Source organism: Coregonus lavaretus (genome assembly GCF_964263955.1).
Source record: "Coregonus lavaretus genome assembly, chromosome: 14".
Classification (NCBI taxonomy): domain Eukaryota; kingdom Metazoa; phylum Chordata; class Actinopteri; order Salmoniformes; family Salmonidae; genus Coregonus; species Coregonus lavaretus.
Genome location: NC_140001.1, coordinates 30,430,846 through 30,453,170, shown reverse-complemented (window position 1 = coordinate 30,453,170; position 22,325 = coordinate 30,430,846). Strand labels below are relative to the sequence as shown.

General features: G+C 43.8%; 2 protein-coding genes across 2 annotated transcripts in view; one reads left to right on the top strand and one right to left on the bottom strand.

Moving 5' to 3' along the window:
• Positions 1-6: 6 nt before the first annotated feature.
• Positions 7-11,678, top strand: LOC311141868 (thrombospondin-4-B-like). The gene is made up of 20 exons (XM_084177365.1): positions 7-118; positions 206-317; positions 539-624; positions 741-792; positions 1,014-1,195; positions 1,297-1,434; positions 4,462-4,542; positions 4,635-4,787; positions 4,864-4,968; positions 5,079-5,186; positions 5,284-5,443; positions 6,484-6,602; positions 6,901-6,953; positions 7,046-7,227; positions 8,885-9,063; positions 9,276-9,324; positions 9,536-9,732; positions 10,075-10,247; positions 10,712-10,851; positions 11,001-11,678. Exons 1-20 carry the CDS (start codon positions 83-85, stop codon positions 11,048-11,050), a joined length of 2,355 nt encoding a protein of 784 aa, XP_084033491.1. The 5' UTR covers positions 7-82; the 3' UTR covers positions 11,051-11,678.
• A 2,435-nt stretch (positions 11,679-14,113) lies between these two features.
• The window catches only part of LOC311141111 (serine incorporator 5-like), a 43,225-nt gene continuing 35,013 nt past the window's right edge, over positions 14,114-22,325 (bottom strand). Inside the window, exons 4-10 of the mRNA XM_084176375.1 lie at positions 21,371-21,582; positions 21,206-21,298; positions 20,128-20,254; positions 18,749-18,818; positions 17,129-17,165; positions 15,006-15,150; positions 14,114-14,495 (exon numbers count right to left, since the gene is read on the bottom strand). Coding sequence (XP_084032501.1) covers positions 14,351-14,495; positions 15,006-15,150; positions 17,129-17,165; positions 18,749-18,818; positions 20,128-20,254; positions 21,206-21,298; positions 21,371-21,582 — 829 coding nt within the window. The 3' untranslated portion in view covers positions 14,114-14,350. The remainder of the gene's footprint in view (positions 14,496-15,005; positions 15,151-17,128; positions 17,166-18,748; positions 18,819-20,127; positions 20,255-21,205; positions 21,299-21,370; positions 21,583-22,325) is intronic.

Genomic DNA, 22,325 nt, shown 5'->3' with positions numbered 1-22,325 from the left:
GGCGGTCTACGTAGACTGTAGACTGGCTCACACTGTGGACGAGCTGCCTGCTGCCTTTGGGACGCTAACACCTGGACACAACATGGTGGCGCTTAGGACCCTGCAGCCAACCGGGCAGGTGAGACACAAGACTAGCATAGATACAGATGAGTAAGATTTTTTTGTGTTATCACTCACCAACCTCTTGTCCACCTGTTTCTGTCAGGATGAGTTGACGGACCTGAAACTGGTGATAGAGGACACCTTAAATAACGTTGCTACACTTCAGGACTGCAGCATGCAGCAGAGCGAGTCTCTGGGTACTATTCAGCTACTGGGTAAGAACACAGGCCTGTTGTAAAGGCTATCAGGCTGCCTGAAACATGTCTTGACTGTTTCTGATGTCACATTGTGGGTCTCTGCCATACTGTACATTTGACCCACTTGAGACCCGCATTTCGACATAAGTTAGCATAAACCATCAAGTCATGTAGTCTGTATGATGGAACATAGAAATACACTTTAGCTAAACTGTAGCTAAAGATTGCATTTCCCACAGGCCTCCAGGCAGGCGGACAGGACCCGTCTCAGATGTTGGCGCTCAACAAGATGATGTCAGAGATGAAGGACCTGCTCCTCCAACAGGTACATCTCCTGCCTTACAGTAGATATGATGTTGTACCCTCACCTTTTAAGGCACCACCATGTATGTCTTTTTCTCTGTATCTACAGTAAACTGGTATTTTCTTTCCCCCTAAAAGATTAAGGAGACCACATTCCTTAGAAACACCATCTCAGAGTGTCTGGCATGTGGTAAGCTGTTCTCTTAGATCTATTACTACTAATACAATGCTACTGTTACTGCTTAGGACTAATGATTTCTGATAATAATGAATGACTTACTTATATGCATGCTCTTATTTTAACTGTCAACTGAAACCTGATTAATAAAATACTGATGAGACTGATACTGATTGAGGATACTCAAGTTATGTGCGTTGTTATACTATACATGCGTGTGTCTCTGTCTGTAGGTCTGAGTGGCAACATGGCGTCAGGCCCAGGTACAGGTGCACGGCCAGGCCCGTCCCAGTGTAGTCCAGGGGTGTGTTTCAATCAGGACATGTGTATCCCGGCCGAGGGAGGACGCTTCACCTGCGCCCCCTGCCCCGACGGATACACTGGAGACGGAGTTTACTGTGATGACGTGGACGAGGTAGGGGGGTGTGTGTGTTACTGGGTCAGTTGAACCTTTAACCCCTACTTCCCCAGCGTATGGTGTGAACACTAACGTGTGTGTGTGCGTGTGTGTTGCAGTGCCAGTTTAACCCCTGCTTCCCCGGTGTGAGGTGTGTGAACACGGCTCCTGGGTTCCGCTGTGAGAGATGCCCTCTGGGATACACTGGTCTTGAGATCAACGGAGTGGGAGTGTCCTACGCACAGTCACACAAACAGGTAACGTATAGTCACACAAACAGGTACCACACAGTCACAGAAACAGGTACCACACAGTCACACAAACAGGTACCACACATGCAAATTGCTTATAAACAGTAATAGGCACACGGTATAGAGTGTGTTATACTTAAGAGAGCTGCTGTTATTGTGCCTTGTTACAGTCAGTGGTGTAGTGGAGGGTATACGCAGGTATACACCATATACCCACTTATTTTTGTGGGCATTGCACATACTCACTTCTTAATACCCACAATGACTATCAAAGTAGTGTAGTGGAGGTATAAGCTGTATCAATTAGTAAGGCTGATGGAACAGATCAGAATGCTTAGCTTAAAATGTTGATCAAATATTATTTATTCTCATTTTAAGTGCAGCAATGTGCAGATGGCTACGCGCAAATGTTCCAAAATGCAATTTGCAGGTAAAAAACGGTCTATAATGCGCACCACACATGCGAGCGGTTTCATGGACAGAGATTGAAATATACGTTTGAAATTTAGAAAGAGGTTAAATCTAAAGATGCAACAACAATCATGTGTTGCTAATATGAATAGGATCATGCCTTTGGCTGCAAGACAATGAAAGAAAGTTCATTTGAAAACCAGTAGAGCAGGAGAGCACATATGAGGAAGTCTTTATAAAATAATTGCCTCCACGTTTCTATGGTGGGATTTTGGTTATAGGCTACTTTGAAGCAACGCAAGACATGCGTCATAATATGAAGTAAAACATCCAGGTTTCAAACAATGAAGGAAAAGGAAAAATATAGCGATTCTAATGACAGGCCTAACTGTCTTCTGGTAGATGGAAAGGCTTTCTCAAAAACCTTCTCATTAAATGTTAACTAACTACAAAGTAGCCTATGCCTACCTGACAGAATGGTATCATGATTATTTGCATCAATCCAGTGGCCATTTGTTTTGCAAACTTGTGCGCTACAGAAACACTGCTAACCAAACAACAGTGCTATACACTACCGGTCCAAAGTTTTAGAACACCTACTCATTCAAGGGTTTTTCTTTATTTTTACTATTTTCTACATTGTAGAATAATAGTGAAGACATCAAAATTATGAAATAACACATATGGAATCATGTAGTAACCAAAAAGGTGTTAAACAAATCAAAGTATATTTTATATTTGAGATTCTTCAAATAGCCACCCTTTGCCTTGATGACAGCTTTGCACACTTTTGGCATTCTCTCAACCAGCTTCACCTGGAATGCTTATACAACAGTCTTGAAGGAGTTCCCACATATGCTGAGCACTTGTTGGCTGCTTTTCCTTCACGCTGCTGTCCGACTCATTCCAAACCATTTCAATTTGGTTGAGGTCGGGGGATTGTGGAGGCCAGGTCATCTGATGCAGCACTCCATCACTATCCTTCTTGGTACAATAGCCCTTAAACAGCCTGGAGGTGTGTTGGGTCATTGTCCTGTTGAAAAACTAATGATAGTCCCACTAAGCCCAAACCAGATGGGATGGCGTATCCCTGCAGAATTCTGTGGTAGCCATGCTGGTTAAGTGTGCCTTGAATTCTAAATAAATCACAGACAGTGTCACCAGCAAAGCACCCCCACATCATAACACCTCCTCCTCCATGCTTTACAGTGGGAACTACACATGCGGAGATCATCCTTTCACCCACACTGCGTCTCACAAAGACACGGCGGTTGGAACCAAAAAGATCAAATTTGGACTCCAGACCATGGGACAAATTTCCACCGGTCTAATGTCCATTGCTCGTGTTTCTTGGCCCAAGCAAGTCTCTTCTTCTTATTGGTGTCCTTTAGTAGTGGTTCCTTTGCAGCAATTCGACCATGAAGGCCTGATTCACACAGTCTCCTCTGAACAGTTGATGTTGAGATGTGTCTGTTACTTGAACTCTGTGAAGCATTTATTTGGGCTGCAATTTCTGAGGCTGGTAACTCTAATGAACTTATCCTCTGCTGCATAGGTAACTCTGGGTCTTCCATTCCTGTGGCGGTCCTCATGAGAGCCAGTTTCATCATAGCGCTTGATGGTTTTTGCGACTGCAAGTTCTTGACATTTTCCGTATTGACTGACCTTTATGTCTTAAAGTAATGATGGACTGTCGTTTCTCTTTGCTTATTTGAGCTGTTCTTGCCATAATATGGACTTGGTCCATCTTCTGTATACCGCCACTAACTTGTCACAACACAACTGATTGGCTCAAACGCATTAAGAAGGAAAGAAATTCCACAAATTAACTTTTAAGAAGGCACACCTGTTAATTGAAATGCATTCCAGGTGACTACCTCATGAAGCTGGTTGAGAGAATGCCAGAAGTGTGCAAAGCTGTCATCAAGGCAAATGGTGGCTATTTGAAGAATATTAAATATATTTGGATTTGTTTAGCACTTTTTTGGTTAATACATGATTCCACATGTGTTATTTCATAGTTTTAATGTCTTCACTATTGTTCTACAATGTAGAAAATAGTAAAAATAAAGAAAAACCCTTGAATGAGTAGGTGTTCTAAAACCTTTGACTCGTAGTGTACACTCAAAAATAAAAATGTCTTAGATTTTTCCCAAACCTCAAAAGTGGTCTCCTGATGTGGTTTAAGCATTGTTGTGGACTTAAAACTTCAAATGTTGTTGTTTAAAAAAAAAAAAGAGCGAAAACCCCCCCAAAAAGGGAAAATCAGAAACCTGTGAATTTCTGACACAGTTGACAGCTTCATTGATCAATTTCAACAGTAGGCCAACTTGCACAGAACAGCTTGGGTTGGCCTGACTGTGAAAGACCAATAAGGATTGATCATTTTAGTGTATGTCACTGTTTGTCATAGAACTTTTCACACAGGGCGCCTTTCCTTCGTCGGGCGGGCCCTTTGGGAATTTCTACCCACTTCTCCAAGCAAATCTTTACCCACTTCTCCAAGCACCACTACACCACTGGTTACAGTGTGTGTGTGTGTGTGTGTGTGTGTGTGTGTGTGTGTGTGTGTGTGTGTGTGTGTGTGTGTGTGTGTGTATTCCTCTCCATGTGTGTCTGTAGGTGTGTGACGACATAGATGAATGCCAGGGTCCTCCTGACAATGGAGGCTGCACCGCCAACTCTCACTGCCACAACACCAGGGTAAGAGTCACAGCAGCTTGAATATTCCCATTTAAGCCTGTTGATAGTAGGCCTGAGTTGAAGCCTGGGCCTGTATTTGTTGTCTCTCCCAGGGTTCATTCCGCTGTGGGGAGTGTAAGAGTGGCTTCTCTGGGGACCAGGTGAGGGGCTGCAGGGGGGAGAGGCTCTGTGGGAACGGCCAGCCCAACCCCTGTGACAACAATGCACAGTGTGTAGTGGAGAGAGACGGGAGCATCAGCTGCCAGGTGAGAACACACACGTGACATTAATGCGCAGTCAATCTAAAATCTAATCCAAAACCTTTCCTCTTCCGCCCATCAGTGTGACATAGGGTGGGCAGGTAACGGCTATGTGTGTGGGAAGGACACAGACATAGATGCTTATCCTGACGACAAGCTGAGGTGCAGGGACAACAGCTGTAAGAAGGTAAAATCCAGGTCATCTACTTCTCTACCTCTCCCTCTCCTTCTACCTCTCCCTCTCTCTCACCCTCTCCCTCTCCCCCTTAGTAAGGCAGCCTCCATGTTTGTTTCCAGGACAACTGTGTGTTTGTTCCTAACTCTGGCCAAGAGGACGCAGACAGGGACGGGCTTGGGGACGCCTGTGATGATGACGCTGATAGTGACGGCATCGTTAACATAGAGGTACACAACTGTTACACGCCTTTCGGGTATAGTATATTCACAAGCAGGTAGGATACACCTTTAACACGTGCAGTAACCCTGTCTCTGTGTAACTCAGGATAACTGTTGGCTGCATCCTAACGTGGACCAGAAGAACAGCGATAAGGATCTCTATGGCGATGCGTGTGACAACTGCTTGACGACGGAGAACCCTGATCAGCGGGACACGGACAAGGACGGGCTAGGCGATGACTGTGACGATGACATGGATGGAGACGGTGTGTGTGTGTGCGTGCTTTGACATGCCTTCCCCAGGCTTTGGTCATTAGAGAGTTGGAGACAGAAGGAAAGTGTACCACAGCTAGTGATTTATTTTAAGGTAGTGACTGTAGCAGTACTTTGTCACATTAAGACGTCTTTATCCATGACGTTAAGATCTATTTTCCAAAACCACAATTAGTCTGAGGTCAGTTTAGCTGTCTGGTTTAAAACAGCATGTCTCCTGTCTCTAGCGGTTCCAGACTTGATCATTGTCTTCAACAGAGCGGAACCATATCTGTTGAATCCATTCACATCCTCTGTCTGTATCAGTCTGTCTTCCATCAAAGTATTTTATTTATTAATTTTTTATTTATTTTTTTGTCATTTATCAGACGCTCTTATCCAGAGCGACTTACAGTTAGTGAGTGCATAATCTTTTATTATTATTTTTATTTTATTTTTTTCATACTGGCCCCTGTGGGAAGTCTTCTACCTATTAGCTCATCTCTTTACAGGGAAAACAGGAGCTGGGGTAGGGTTCAGCCTCATAAAGTTCAAAACACTAGTAAAACATTGGTTTAAATGAGTTCCCATTTCTGATTATAATTGATCCATTTGGAATCGTAGCTGTTGTTTTATAAAAAGCTCTGATTCTGAATGATGTGCTCTTTAGCTACTAGATTACCCTTTAAAAAAACCTCTCATTTGTTCCATTGGCAGATGCAGTGAAAGTGTACCCCGGTTTATTGTGTGTGTGTGTGCGTGTGTGTGTGTGTGTGCGTTTGATGTTTCCTGTCTGTGCACTGGGGCAGGTCTCCAACCCCTTGATCGTTTGGTCATGTCTCCCCCTCTAACACTGAGCGCTTGGTCATGTCTGTCTCCTCTGATTTTTTTTTCTCCCATTCCATTATAAACCCTGCCAGCAGCTGAGAGCCAGTGGAAACTATTCACCTCTGCCCTAAACAAACACTGTCATCTGGAGCCCGAGGAAACTAACACTCAGACTAGAAAAAGAACTGTGTCTGTGTTTTCATCTGTGTGTGTGTTTTGTGGTCAGGCCTGAAGAACATTCTGGATAACTGCCAGCGTGTGCCCAACCCAGACCAGAGGGACCGAGACAACGATGGGGTGGGAGACGCCTGTGACAGCTGTCCTGACATGGTCAACCCCAACCAGGTAACCGTAAAACAACAACAACACAACCACAACAGAACCATAGCACAACTACAACACAACCAAAACACAACCATAGCACATCACAACTACAGCACTGCACTGCACAACACAACCACAACACATCCACAGCCACAACACAACTATAGCACCACCACCCACAGGTCAAATATCCTACCAAATATCAAACCTTTACCCCAACCCCAGACAGAAACCCACTGTTAATGTAGCCAGTAGCCAGTAACAGGGTAGTGCAGCCTCATGAGAATATTGAATAATATTTATGTTTCTTCTCCCACAGTCAGATGTTGATGATGATCTTGTAGGAGACACATGTGACACCAACATAGACAGGTAGAGCCTTCTATAAACACATCCTCACCTTTAGAAGTGATACTTACTGATAGTGAGTGTACTGGGTTGACTTTGACTCTCCTCTCTATCAGTGATGGAGATGGTCACCAGAACACTAAGGACAACTGTCCTACAGTCATCAACTCCTCCCAGCTGGACACAGATAAGGACGGACAGGGAGACGAGTGTGACGATGACGATGACAACGATGGTATCCTGGACCAAGCAGACAACTGCAGACTGGTGGTCAACCCTGACCAGACAGATGAGGACAGTCAGTCACAACACTGATCCTCTTCCTTCCTGCTGTATTATAGCAATGGTCTCTCTAGTCTAGTTGTTCTTCAGTGTGTGTGTGTGTGTGTGTGTGTGTGTGTGTGTGTGTGTGTGTGTGTGTGTGTGTGTGTATGTCACAAAGAATTAGCTGGCTCAATGATGGATTAATGTACAGTACACTAATCCGGCATGTACACTACCGGTCAAAAGTTTTAGAACACCTACTCATTCAAGGATTTTTCTTTATTTTTTACTATTTTCTACATTGTAAAATAATAGTGAAGACATCAAAACTATGAAATAACACATATGGAAAATCATGTAGTACCCAAAAAAGTATTAAACAAATCAAAATATATTTTATATTTGAGATTCTTCAAATAGCCACCCTTTGCCTTGATGACAGCTTTGCACACTCTTGGCATTCTCTCAACTAGCTTCACCTGGAATGTTTTCCAACAGTCTTGAAGGAGTTCCCACGTATGCTGAGCACTTGTTGGCTGCTTTTCCTTCACTCTGTGGTCCGACTCATCCCAAACCATCTCAATTTGGTTGAGGTCGGGGGATTGTGGAGGCCAGGTCATCTGATGCAGCACTCCATCACTCTCCTTCTTGGTAAAATAGCCCTTACACAGCCTGGAGGTGTGTTGGGTCATCGTCCTGTTGAAAAACAAATGATAGTCCCACTAAGCCCAAACCAGATGGGATGGCGTATCGCTGCAGAATGCTGTGGTAGCCATGCTGGTTAAGTGTGCCTTGAATTCTAAATAAATCACAGACAGTGTCACCAGCAAAGCACCCCCACACCATAACACCTTCTCCTCCATGCTTTACGGTGGGAAATATACATGCGGAGATAATCCGCTCACCCACACTGCGTCTCACAAAGACAAGGCGGTTGGAACCAAAAATCTCAAATTTGGACTCCAGACCAAAGGACACATTTCCACCGGTCTAATGTCCATTGCTCGTGTTTCTTGGCCCAAGCAAGTCTCTTCTTCTTATTGGTGTCCTTTAGTAGTGGTTTCTTTGCAGCAATTCGACCATGAAGGCCTGATTCACACACTCCTCTTCCATTCCTGTGGCGGTGCTCATGAGAGCCAGTTTCATCATAGCGCTTGATGGTTTTTGCAACTGCACTTGAAGAAACTTTCAAAGTTCTTGAAATGTTCCGTATTGGCTAACCTTCATGTCTTAAAGTAATGATGGACTGTCGTTTCTCTTTGCTTATTTGAGCTGTTCTTGCCATAATATGGACTTGGTATTTTACCAAATAGAGCTATCTTCTGTATACCCCCCCACCTTGTCACAACACAACTGATTGGCTCAAACGCATTAAGAAGGAAAGAAATGCCACAAATTAACTTTTAAGAAGGCACACCTGTTAATTGAAATGCATTCCAGGTGACTACCTCATGAAGCTGGTTGAGAGAATGCCAAGAGTGTGCAAAGCTGTCATCAAGGCAAAGGGTGGCTATTTGAAGAATCTCAAATCTCAAATATATTTTGATTTGTTTAGCACATTTTTGGTTACTACATGATTCCATATGTGTTATTTCATAGTTTTGATGTCTTCACTATTATTCTACAATAAGAAAGAAAGAAAGAAAAACCCTTGACCGCTAGTGTATGTGTGGTGTGTGTGTGTGTTCCAGATGATGGTGTGGGTGATGCGTGTGCAGGGGACTTTGACCAGGACAAGGTGATTGACAGGATAGACAACTGTCCAGAGAACGCTGAGGTCACCCTGACTGACTTCAGAGCCTATCAGACGGTAGTACTGGACCCTGAGGGTGACGCCCAGATTGATCCTAACTGGGTGGTTCTCAACCAGGTGACCTTATCGTCTTATGACATTTTAGTAATCTAGCAGATATTGAGTAACGATAACAGTTGTAGAGTCAAAGAGTATGCAAAATAAGAGCATAAAGTAAACCATTCGTTCCTTGATTGAGTTATTTGATTAATTTTGATCAATGCTGTGTAGGTAGTGGAGTTTTCAGTAGTATGCCATCTGTAGTATCATAACTCTCTCTCTCTCCCCAGGGTATGGAGATAGTCCAGACTATGAACTCTGACCCTGGCCTCGCTGTAGGTATGACAACTGTCAGTTTCCATTTGACAGGCAGATGTCCACCCTCTCTCTGCCACCTGTGCTGTCTGTGTAGGCCCCACATTGTTCAGTGTGTGTGTATGTAATAAGCCTGTGTGTGTGTGTGTGTGTGTGTGTGTGTGTGTGTGTGTGTGTGTGTGTGTGTGTGTGTGTGTGTGTGTGTGTGTGTGTGTGTGTGTGTGTGTGTGTGTAGGCTACACAGCGTTCAGTGGGGTGGACTTTGAGGGGACGTTCCATGTCAACACGGTGACTGATGATGACTACGCAGGCTTCATCTTCGGCTACCAGGACTCCTCCTCCTTCTACGTGGTCATGTGGAAACAGACTGAGCAGACCTACTGGCAGGCTGTACCCTTCAGAGCTGTGGCTGAGCCTGGCATACAGCTCAAGGTAAAAATACAAATAAATAGTCACATACGCCAGATAGGTGCAGTGTTGTTTTACAGGGTCAGTCATAGTAGTACAGTGCCCCTGGAGCTAATTAGGGTTAAGTGCCTTGCTCAAGCGCACATTGACAGATTTTTCACTTTGTCAACTCGGGTATTTGAACCAGCAACCTTTCAGTTACTGGCTCTAACGGCTAGGCTACCTGCTGCCATATAGGTCTAGGGTAGCTATAGGGGTGTGTGTGTGTGTGTGTGCAAGCTCCCATGTGTTTTACATAGTGATCAATCTCAAAAGGCTTCTGACCTTTCTTTGTTACCTTATCCTACCTCTTCCTCCCTCCTTCAGGCAGTGAAGTCTAAGACAGGTCCAGGGGAGTATCTGAGGAACTCCCTGTGGCATACAGGAGACACCAATGACCAGGTACGTCTGCTGTGGAAGGACAAGAGGAACGTGGGCTGGAAGGACAAGGTGTCCTACCGCTGGTACCTACAGCACAGACCACAGGTTGGATACATCAGGTGAGAAACACACAACCACCCACCCACACAAACGCGCACACACCCACACACACTATAGTCTCGAAAACTCAACCCTAGGCAACACAGTGACTAGGGTCTGGTTTCAATGATGGACTCTTTTGTCATACAGGAACTACGTCACTGGCTATGTCGATAAGAAAAAAAAAGAGGAACGTTTACAGGCAAAAAATCTTTGCTGTGGTTTTAGTTAACGTAGCCACTTGCGAAATGCACTCGTTAAAAATAACCTCCATGATCTCTATCTTTCTAGTTATTATTTTGTATTTTATTAAAGCAGATAAAGTAGTGATGTAGCCAGTGACGTAGTTCCTCTATGCCAAGAGTCCATCATTGAAACTAGACCCTAGTCACTGTGTTGCCTAGGGTCGGGCTTCGAGACTACACACTCTAACACACACACACCCACACAAACGCTCTGAACCATGTGTGTGTGTTGTGTTCAGGGCGCGTTTCTATGAGGGTCCTAACCTGGTAGCAGACTCTGGGGTGAAGATAGACACCAGTATGCGAGGAGGGAGACTGGGCGTCTTCTGTTTCTCCCAGGAAAACATAATCTGGTCCAACCTCAAGTACCGCTGCAACGGTGAGTGACAGCCCACTCAGCCAACTAGCAGACAGATACAGAGACTAGCCCCGGTCACAGCACTCCGATAGGATAGAAGCTGTCTAAGTATTGTCATTGAAACAGGATGTTTAAGTCAACACCTCTCTGTTCTGTTTGTCCCTCTACAGACACCATCCCTGAAGATTACCAAGAGTACAGTGCCCAGAACACTGAATAAACACACCCAGCGTGGGAGAGGAGAGAAGGAAGGGAGGAGGAGGAGAACAGGACAATGAGGATGGGACAGAGAAGAGAGGGGGAGAAAGAGAGGAAGAGGGAAAAAGAGGAGAGAGGAGATGGGAGAAGGGACCAAGCAACATTATGCAGGGCATTATTAGAGGAGCAAGGCTTTTAGAGGGGCTTTTCACAAGCAATCATCCCTTTTATAAAAGCATTATTATTACTGCTAGACTTTTGCCTGGGATGAAGACTGATGTCTACTCATCAGGGCAACAGACTTCCAGACATGACTTGTTAATGCTGTGTCTACACACGCTATAATGTAGTGTACATGTGGAATTTGTTCAACTAAAAGACTGATGTAGATTGTAGTGAAACCTGTATATGTCGACTATCTGAGGCAAGGGTTATTGTATCTAGGTGTTCAAACTGTAGTTAGGGTCTCTCCTCTTTCTGCCATTGGAGGAAAACTGACAGAGACAAGGGGGATAGATTAAGGAGCTGTATTGACTGCCCTTACATTAAAACAACCAATGTCCATCATACGCTACATTCAATAGATGTGTCATATAGCACATTTTCTGTTCAGTAAATCTATGAATAAATATTCTGAACATTTGATAAAACTCCCTCTCTGAGTCTTTTGTTTGGTGTGTTACTAAATCGAACAGATTGCTAGTTGTTGTTGAATAGAATGCAGTTGGATTTCTTCCCCAAGGCACTGTACTTCAAGCTGAGGCTATCAAGATCACTTAACACAAACAAATTTAAAAGGTGTTCGTTTTATTTTTTGTTTAGGACAAAATCAAACTGTGTACAGAGAATGAGTGTGAGCAGTGTGTTTGGAAACATGCACACGTACACACATACACTCAATGTTCTTCTTCACAGACCAAAATTCACTAACGCAAAGTGCTCCTCTGCAAATAAATGAGACAAACACACTCACATTCCACTCACACTCCTGTGCATTTACATTTAAGTCATTTAGCAGACACTCTTATCCAGAGCGACTTACAAATCGGTGCATTCAACTTAGGATAGCCAGTGGGAGAACCACCCCCTTTTTCCCCTTCTTTTTTTTATGGGGGGGGGGGGGTAGAATGATTACTGTTAATACTATTCCAGGTATTCCTTAAAGAGGTAGGGATACCTGGAATAGTATAACAGTAATCCTTCCACCCCCCCCTCCCCCACCCACCCATTTCAAAAATTAAAGGAGAGGAGCACTTGCGTTAGTGATTATCTTAACAATGGAGAACAGAAAATGGACCACAGCATATCATGTATGGCAGCATACAGCCTAATCAGAAGGTTTGGTTTGATCCCTAATGATTCAACATGAGGTTGACCTGAATGTGGAGAGCTGAGCTGCAGTAGAGCACCATGTCATGTCCATCTGGCTCATTCACAGGAGCCATGACAAAACACAACTAGTCTGAAATGACATGTGTAATAGCATGTATAATAGCAAACAGTAACTGATCAGTCAACACATGTTTTACACCAGGGTCCCAGTCAATTCAGCATCATACAGTACATTCAGTAAATGGAAGTGAAATTCTACTTCACAATTATTATAATTTTTTTATGGAAGCTTTTAATTGTTTAATTGAAATTCCAATACCCTCCATGACATCACTGAATGGATAATGAATTGACCCTAACCCTGTACACATCCTATCCTTCTAGATGGGTTTAACCCCTTCATAACAATGAAGAAACTTCAGTCACAGTGGAAACTTAATGGCATAAATATGCATCAACAAACTCATCAAACTGCTGGCTCATAGGGTTATCTGATTGTTATTTTCAGCGAACTCCACTGATATTTAGCTAATCTGAAATGTAAGGAAAAAAATACATACATCTTCAATATCACAATTTTCAAGTTGTTTTTCTTCAACAAATACCAAATACCATTATATTAAACCAAAGTGTACATATTTCATATTAGTTTCAAAAGGGTTATATACTGTAGGGTTGTAAGTATAATAGCTGAAAGGTTTGGAGTTTCTTGCTCCCTGTCAGGCAAGTCTTGGTCTGGGTTTGTTCAGTCAGTAACATCAACAACCAGTGTTGAGTAACCACCACTACACACTAAGGTCCCGGTTCATGGCCCATATCCCCCTCCCCTTCTGTTTTCAAACACCTGAAAGGGGCTCTGTACGTAACCCTTCATTAGCAACAGGCAACAACAGAGAGCACACCAAGGAAGTTTCTAGGGCCGAAGAGTTGGAGGATTGTGGCAGTTATAGAGGGAGAAGGTACTCGTGTGAAAAACTTGAGCGTGTCCATTCCTTGTTTCTGAGATCTACCTTTGGCAAACGTTTAAATCAAACTGTTGATTTTCCCCTCCATGATGCAGCTACTCCTCCCTCCCTTCAACAGTAGTGACTCTCTGGTCCAATAGTCCTCTACCTGCCCGCCAGCACTCTGCTAGTCAGACAGGCTTGTTTGAAAAACACAACACTGTACAAGAAATGTGTGTGTAGAAACGACAAATGTTCTGGCTCAAAAGGAGCGTTGATATAATCTATCCTATTTACTTCTAATTAACATGTTTCACATGACAGGCAAATCAAATCAAAACAGCTTGTTTAATTGCATAGAAAACGTTTTCTACAAAAGGGTTCAATAACAAGCAAGCAAGACACTTCCAGCTGATATATGAGCCTGAGAAATGGAACTTCTTTTCATGGGAATAAAATAACAATATGGAGGTCTGGGTCCATCACGGGAAAACAGAGACAAGTATGGAAAACACACATGTAAGCAAACATGTAAACAGGGTTCAAATGACATTGGTGCTGGACACTCCCATAACAGATGACATTGGTGCTGGACACTCCCATAACAGATGACATTGGTGCTGGACACTCCCATAACAGATGACATTGGTGCTGGACACTCCCATAACAGATGACATTGGTGCTGGACACTCCCATAACAGATGACATTGGTGCTGGACACTCCCATAACAGAATCAGGGTACCACTATGGCCATGGGGAGCCACACACAGTATTGTATGAACATTGGTCCAGCCCATTGTTTTAGGCAGCCCCAAGAGTCAGTCTATGAGTCCAACCCTGAATGTAACTCCATACATCAATGGTAGTAAAAAAGAAAGACATCAACTGCCTTCAAGGCAAAAATAGCTTAACCATGTAAAGTATTCATAACTGGTAAAAAAAGTCAATAAAAAACAGTTAAATATTAAAAACAAAAGGCAACACAAAAAACCCATGTAGAAAGCTGAAAGTAGTGTTGGGCTGTGTTTCAGTGTGTGTGTGTGTGTTAGGCCTCAAAGCGTTTAGGGCAGACCATTGGGGTGAGCAGGGTCCACATGTAGAGGATGAGACAGACCCAGCAGGACGCCATCTTGATCCAGAACACAGACCAACTGCCATCTAGCAGCTTCTCTATCTTATGGTTGTCATAGCTACGGGAAAACAAACATAGCATACTCTTAGCTTTATACAACATTTAAATTAGCAGAATAACTACAGAGACATACTCAAGTTTCCCTAGTAACTCTACTACTAACTGGGACCTAGTTAAAGTTTTCCCAGTAGGCGAACTCTTCTACTAACTGAAGCTATAATTAAAGTTTCCCAGTAACTCTTGTACTAACTGAAGCTATAATTAAAGTTTCCTCAGTAACTTTTCTACTAACCGAAGCTATAATTAAAGTTTCCCCAGTAACTCTTCTACTAGCTGATGTTTCCCAGTAACTCTTGTACTAACTGAAGCTATAATTAAAGTTTCCTCAGTAACTTTCTACTAACTGAAGCTATAATTAAAGTTTCCCAGTAACTATTCTACTAACTGAAGGTATAATTAAAGTTTCCCAGTAACTATTCTACTAACTGAAGCTATAATTAAAGTTTCCCAGTAACTATTCTACTAACTGAAGCTATAATTAAAGTTTCCCAGTAACTCTGCTACTTACTGGAACCAGTTGGTGACAGTCATCATGACGTAGAGTGAACCCAGGAAGAAGACAAAGTGGAAGTAGGTGTAGCTGTAGATGGTTCCCTGTTTCTCATCATATAAAACGTTTTGTCCTCCTCCAGTCTGCTCCTCATCATAGTCATCTGGACAACACAACCACAACATCACAGCAACGTTATTACCACCTTACATCATAATCACAACCACAACATCACAGCAACATTATTACGACCTTACAGCATAGTCACAACCACAACAACGTTATTACGACCTTAAATCATAGTCACAACCACAACATCACAGCAACGTTATTACGACCTTACAGCATAGTCACAACCACAACATCACAGCAACGTTATTACGACCTTACATCATAGTCACAACCACAACCACAACATCACAGCAACAATATTATGACCTTACATCATAGTCTTAACCACAACATCACAGCAACGTTATTACGACCTTGCATCATAGTCACAACACAATCACAACCACAACACCCCGCCCCCGGTCTCAGTCTCCAGTATCTATGCTGCAATAGTCTATGTGCCGGGGGGCTAGGGTCAGTCTGTCCTATCTAGTGTAATTCTCCTGTCTTATCTGGTGTCCTGTGTGATCTTAGTTATGCTCCCTCTAATTCTCCCATCCCTCTCTCTTTCTCTCTCTCCCCTCCCGGAGGACCTGAGCCCTAGGACCATGCCTCAGGACTACCTGGCCTGATGACTCCTGGCTGTCCCCGTCCCCAGTCCACCTGGTCGTGCTGCTGATCCAGTTTCTGCTGTTCTGCCTGTGGCTATGGAACCCTGACCTGTTCACTGGTCGTGCTACCTCGTCTCGGACCTTCTCTCTCCCTCTCTCTCTATACCGCACCTGCTGTCTCGACTTCTGAATGCTCGGCTATGAAAAGCCAACTGACATTTACTCCTGAGGTGCTGACCTGTTGCACCCTCTAAAACCACTGTGATTATTATTTGACCCTGCTGGTCATCTAGGAACATTTGAACATCTTGAAGAACGATCTGGATGGCCATGTAGTCTTATCATCATCACTCGGCACAGCCAGAAGAGGACTGGCCACCCCACAGAGTCTGGTTCCGCTCTAGGTTTCTTCCTACGTTCCTGCCTGTCTAGGGAGTTTTTCCTAGCCACGGTGCTTCTACATCTGCATTGCTTGCTCTCTGGGGTTTTAGGCTGGGTTTCTGTATAAGCACTTTGTGACAACTGCTGATGTAAAAAGGGCTTTATAAATACATTTGATTGATTGATCACAGCAACGTTATTACGACCTTACATCAGTCAACACAACCACAACACCACAGCAACATTACACATAAAACAGAAAGTATGATGAAAATAAAACCTTCTTTGAGATCATTATAATAATCACGATAAACCCTGCTCTGTCCAATAAAACTCTCACTATTTAATATTCCTGATTTCCTTCTTTTTTCCTGGTCTCTCCTCTCTCTATATTTTTCTCTCTCCCCTCTGCAGGACAGGAAACTCTCTGAAAATCATTAGGTCTACTGAGAAGGGCTTACGTTTTTTAAAATCCATTGTATTGTTCTGAACTGTACACTTGTTGTTTTATTCATATTTTTTTCTCTGTATAATACATTAATAAATGAAGTGACTTTCTTCTCCGTTCTTTCCCTGGCTGCAGTGCTACTTTATCCCACCAGAGGGCAGCTGCAGCCTTCTCTCAGTTCTCCTACTGACTAGTCTATCTCCAACCACTACAGTCATAGTCACCTCCTGGAAACAGTGACATCATCTCTGTTTACTGACCAATGCTGTTCCTGCATCTTTACTGTTACTATGCCTATGATAGAATATACAAGAACACTGCCTCTTTCTGATGGTGTTACAGTAGTAGTACAGTAGTGGTCCTCTGTAGCTCAGCTGGTAGAGCACGGCGCTTGCAACGCTAAGGTAGTGGGTTCGATCCCCGGGACCACCCATACACAAAAAAAAATGTATGCACGCATGACTGTAAGTCGCTTTGGATAAAAGCGTCTGCTAAATGGCATATAATTATTATTATTTATACTGAGGGAGATGGTATTTTATACAGAAAGCAGTGAGAAGGAAAAAGAGAAAGAATATGTGTGTGTTTACCTGTGTCATCTCCAAAGCAGAAACAGCAGCGAGCTCTCTGCCGGAGAGAGGTGAGTTAGTACTTGTACAGGAATGTATCAACTAATCAACTATACATAACCCTTTCACTGAACACACTTGCACACCAGAGCATTTGAGCTGGAGCGGAGCGAGCAGTGGAGCGTGCCCAATTTGACTGGAGCGCAGAGCGAGTTTCAAAAAGGCTGGAGCGTCAGCCTTCTCGCCCGCTCCAATTTCACTCAAGTACCGCTCCAGAAGCGCTCACTTCACGAGCTCAGGGCATGCCAGGCCCAGCATGCATTTGTAGGCTACTTGTGTGCTGCTATAGCCCCTTGCTTTAGCTACTGTCATGGAGTTCACCAAATATTTTCATAAAGAAACTGATAAAACACACAGGTGCAAAATCAAGGAGACTAAGAAAGACGAGGAAAACCAAGAGCAAGAGAGGGAGTGCTGTGATGTAGTGTACACAACTAAAGAATCACTGTGGAATCTGAAAAGACACGTATCCTGAAAGCATGATGGTGTACTACGTGCACATGCTAACAGAAAGGAACGAGGTAGGTAGCTAGCAAAGTATTTATGAACTAAAAATCTGATCTCTTAAAAGTTTAGTTCATTTTCGTTCTATTATCTATGCAATAGGCTATCATTGATTTTGGCCCAATAGGCCTGACATATTACCTCTTTCAAGGAGCTTTCCGTTTTGATTGGGCTATTGTGCCTAAAAACCTTTAGGCCTACCTATAGAAAAATACAACTCTGCATCGCTGCCCAGCCTTGCAAGAGTGGCCTGAAGGGTGTTTAGCATCCCCAGTGGCTCTTCAAGTGCGGAGAGGATATTCTCCACTGCTGGCCTGCTCTCCAGGCACCAGGCATGAGCCTGAAGCCACAGACTCTGGCCAAACTCGTGTTTCTAAAAGTGAATTCAAAGGCAATAAGGCATTTTTTATTTAATTTGTATTTAATTCTAAGTAAGTCACAGCCTATATGCGCAATTTATAGACTATAATGATTGAATCCACCAAAATGTTGTTTAAATGCTGAGCGCTTAACGTTCCTGCCAGTCTAGAGTGTCGCACTCGCAAATGCTTCACAATGTATTTCTTTGTAGGCTATAGCCTTGAAATAATTGAAACAATAGGCTAATAATATAGCCTAAATAATTATGTTTCAATCCTTCTTAGACTTCCTGTCTGGCTCCTGACCTATTTAGTGTTTGTATGCTGTTTAATATGACATGTAGCCTATTTGAAATGATGAGCGCTTCTTACATTCACCTTTTCATGTTTATTAAAATACCTTTCATTCAAATCATATGGTTTTGTTTCAATACTTCAAAACCAAATGATAGGTCCAGGTAGTCACAAAAATAGATGGGTGTTGGTTAAATGGTGATTTTAATGAATGGAGTGAATTTGGAGCGGCAGTTTCTTTTCCTGTGAGTGAGGAGCGGGATTTCCAACCGCTCAACTCTGCTCACATACTCTGGTGCAGACACACACTGAGCTATTGGGAGGGTGTGATTGGCAGGACCACTAATAACTGGAAAAATGTATTCGGACAGATCTGTAATGTGTGTGTGTGTGTGTGTGTGTGTGTGTGTGTAGATGGTCTTACCTCAGTTTCAGGCACGCTGTTCCTAATCACACGCATTGCTGCAGAGCTCCGTCTGGTGGTGGACGTCAAACTACACACACACACACACACACACACACACACACACACACACACACACACACACACACACACACACACACACACCATTACAAATCTGTCAGAAGTATTTTCTAGGCTTGGGCGGTATACCGTATATACCGTATACAGGGGTATTTGGAAATAGCCACGGGATGGTTTTTTAATACTGTCAATATCATTTAAATTATTTCTTAGAAGTTTTTTTAATACATTTGAATATTTGTAGCTACTTTTTAAATAAATACCTGTAGTCAACTTGTGTAATACGTTAGGAGACGAAGAACATTGTGTTCTTCATATCACCTGTCACATTATTACGAAGCTTATGGTAGTCCCCAGTCACGTGTCACGTGGTGTTTGCTTACAAGCACACAACGAAGAGAGACTGGAGCCTTGTAAGTCACTAACTGTTGTGCAGCATGCGCAAGGTGATCTAATTGCAGTACGGAATTCACAACTAAATGTTTGCCAACTAGATAACTTATAACTATTAAGTTAACTGTCTAAAATGTGCTAAATGCTCTGCAGTTGTGCATTTGGTTTGCTAATTTAGTAGCTAGTTCGCTATCTAGCTAAATGGTTAGCTTCTTCCAAAATCAAGCATTCGCTTGGTAACAGCAGAGAATCCCCCCATGGATCAAGAGCCTTTCTGTCTAATATTTGTTTTGTGCGTGCAGCAAACTGTGAGTAGCATTTTTGAGTTACTTGTATACTTATATAGGTTAGGTCAGAAACTTTACAAAATGTTTGCAATGCGCTCATTAGCATTTACTTAGCATTCTCTATGGGATTTTACATGTACTTGTTAGCATTGCTAACCTTCGGATTACAGAGTATCAGTGGGGTTTGAAAACAGCGGCCCTTGTGTTCAATGCCGATATTACCAAATATCCCGGTATGGCACAAGGTCGGTATGAAGGTACAACAATTTGGATATCGCCCAAGCCTACATTTTTCCAGTTACTTGTGGTTGAGAATAGCTGGAGTCTTTTACAGAGATGAACACAGGAAATGCAGTATGTCTGAGCTTAATGTGAAACACATTTGGACACTCTCACTACAGATCCAGGCAATCACACACACACTCTCAACAGTTCCAGCCAATCACACACACCCTATAAACAGCTCCAGCCAATCAGAAACCCTCTCACTTTTGCTCCAGTCAATAACAAATTACCTCACTGCAGCTATAGATCTCTACAGTGGGAGCATCTTAAAAGTCTAAAAACACAGCCCCTCTCCTCTCTGCACTGATCTAAAAGCAGGGCATAGGTGAAAGCAAAACGGTGTGTGTGTCTTGCCAAGAGTAGAGCACACAGCCGAACAGGATGACAGTTCCAACTCCTGTTACAATCCTCTTGTCGCTCTCTGATCCAGAGTTGAAAGGGAACACACACACTGTCGTATTCACCCCATTAACCTCCAACACTACAATGAGACAGTGTGAGAATGAGAGAAAGAGAGAGAGAGAGAGAGATAGAGGGACAGAGAGAGAGAGAGAGAGAGAGATAGATAGAGAGAGAGAGAGAGAGAGAGAGAGAGAGAGAGAGCGAGAGAGAGAGAGAGAGAGAGAGAGAGAGAGAGAGAGAGAGAGAGAGAGAGAGAGAGAGAGAGAGAGAGAGAGAGAGAGAAAGAGAGAGAGAGAGAGAGATATGGAGATAGATAGAGAGAGCGAGAGGGACAGAGAGAGGGAGAGCGAGAGAGAGACAGAGAGAGGGAGGGAGAGAGAGAGAGAGACAGAGAGCGGGAGGGAGATAGAGAGCGAGAGAGAGACAGAGAGAGGGAGGGAGATAGAGACAGAGAGAGGGAGATAGCGAGAGAGAGAGACAGAGAGAGGGAGGGAGATAGAGAGAGAGAGAGAGAGAGAGAGAGATGGAGATAGAGAGAGCGAGAAAGAGAGAGAGAGAGAGAGAGAGAGAGAGAGAGAGAGAGAGAGAGAGAGAGAGAGAGAGAGAGAGAGAGAGAGAGAGAGAGAGAGAGAGGGACAGAGAGAGGGAGAGGGAGAGAGAGAGAGAGAGACAGAGCGAGGGAGGGAGAGAGAGAGAGAGAGACAGAGAGTGGGAGGGAGATAGAGAGCGAGAGAGAGAGAGAGAGACAGAGAGAGGGAGGGAGATAGAGACAGAGAGAGGGAGGGAGAGAGAGAGAGAGCGAGAGAGAGAGAAAGACATGCAAAAAGGGGAGGAAGAGAGAGAGAACAGTAATAAGAAGAGGATCATGTTAATACTGCAAGAGGCACATTGGGCCAAACAGAGCATAGCTTTCGTGGAGGCATTTAAAGTGTAAATTAACAAAATGCAAACACATAAAACCTGTTAATAGGCTATTCGTATAGGCAATGAAACACTAGCGCTCTATGGGCTGAGCCTCCAGTATACTTACTCTCTTTGGGCTTGCTGGAGAAGGCTGAGAAGGTGAGGTACATGACGTACACACTGATCACTCCTGGCTGGAGCAGGCCAGACTTAGGCTGGACTGGATGGAGAACAGATGGACTGTTACCGTATGTGTGTGTGTGTCCCTGTGTGTGTTTGTGTGTGTACTCACGTCTCTGTATGAAGGGAGATATAGCCAGCAAAGTAACTATGAGACAGAGGCTGCCGTTGACCCCCAGGAACACTTTGTTGAGCAGACAGGCCTGAGAGTGTGTGTAAAACAGAGCCATGAACACCATAGCTCCTACGGCCACACTGAACAAGACCAAGGTGACCAGAGCCAGCGCTCCATACCACAGACGGTTGTCCTTCACACCTGAACTCCTATTGAGGAGGGAAGGATGGGAGGAAGAAGAGAGAAGGAGGGAAGGATGGGAGGAAGAGAGAGAAGGAGGGAAGGATGGGAGGAAGAGAGAGAAGGAGGGAAGGATGGGAGGAAGAGAGAGAAGGAGGGAAGGATGGAGGAAGAGAGATGAGGGAAGGATGGGAGGAAGAGAGAGAAGGAGGGAAGGATGGGAGGAAGAGAGAGAAGGAGGGAAGGATGGGAGGAAGAGAGAGAAGGAGGGAAGGATGGGAGGAAGAGAGAGAAGGAGGGAAGGATGGGAGGAAGAGAGAGAAGGAGGGAAGGATAGGGGGAAGAGAGAGAAGGAGGGAAGGATGGGAGGAAGAGAGAGAAGGAGGGAAGGATGGGAGGAAGAGAGATGAGGGAAGGATGGGAGGAAGAGAGAGAAGGAGGGAAGGATGGGAGGAAGAGAGAGAGGAGATAGCTATATTTTATTCCTGAGGATACTAGGAGACAGGTTAGGGTTGCTGGTAGATCTTCCACATCCGTAGTACTTTTACTCAGGCAAGCCAACCAGACCTCCCCCTCCCCCACGCACACACACACACACACACAAACAAACACAAAGATACAAATACATTCCCAGTTAGTGAAAATACACAAACAACCTTTAAAATGGTCCCCTTTCATGCTAATTTCTACTGTGTGTGTGTGTGTGTGTGTGTCTCAGAGGGGGAGAGGAAACTGTGAGTGTACACTCCTCTGCCATGTACATCCTGTCTGA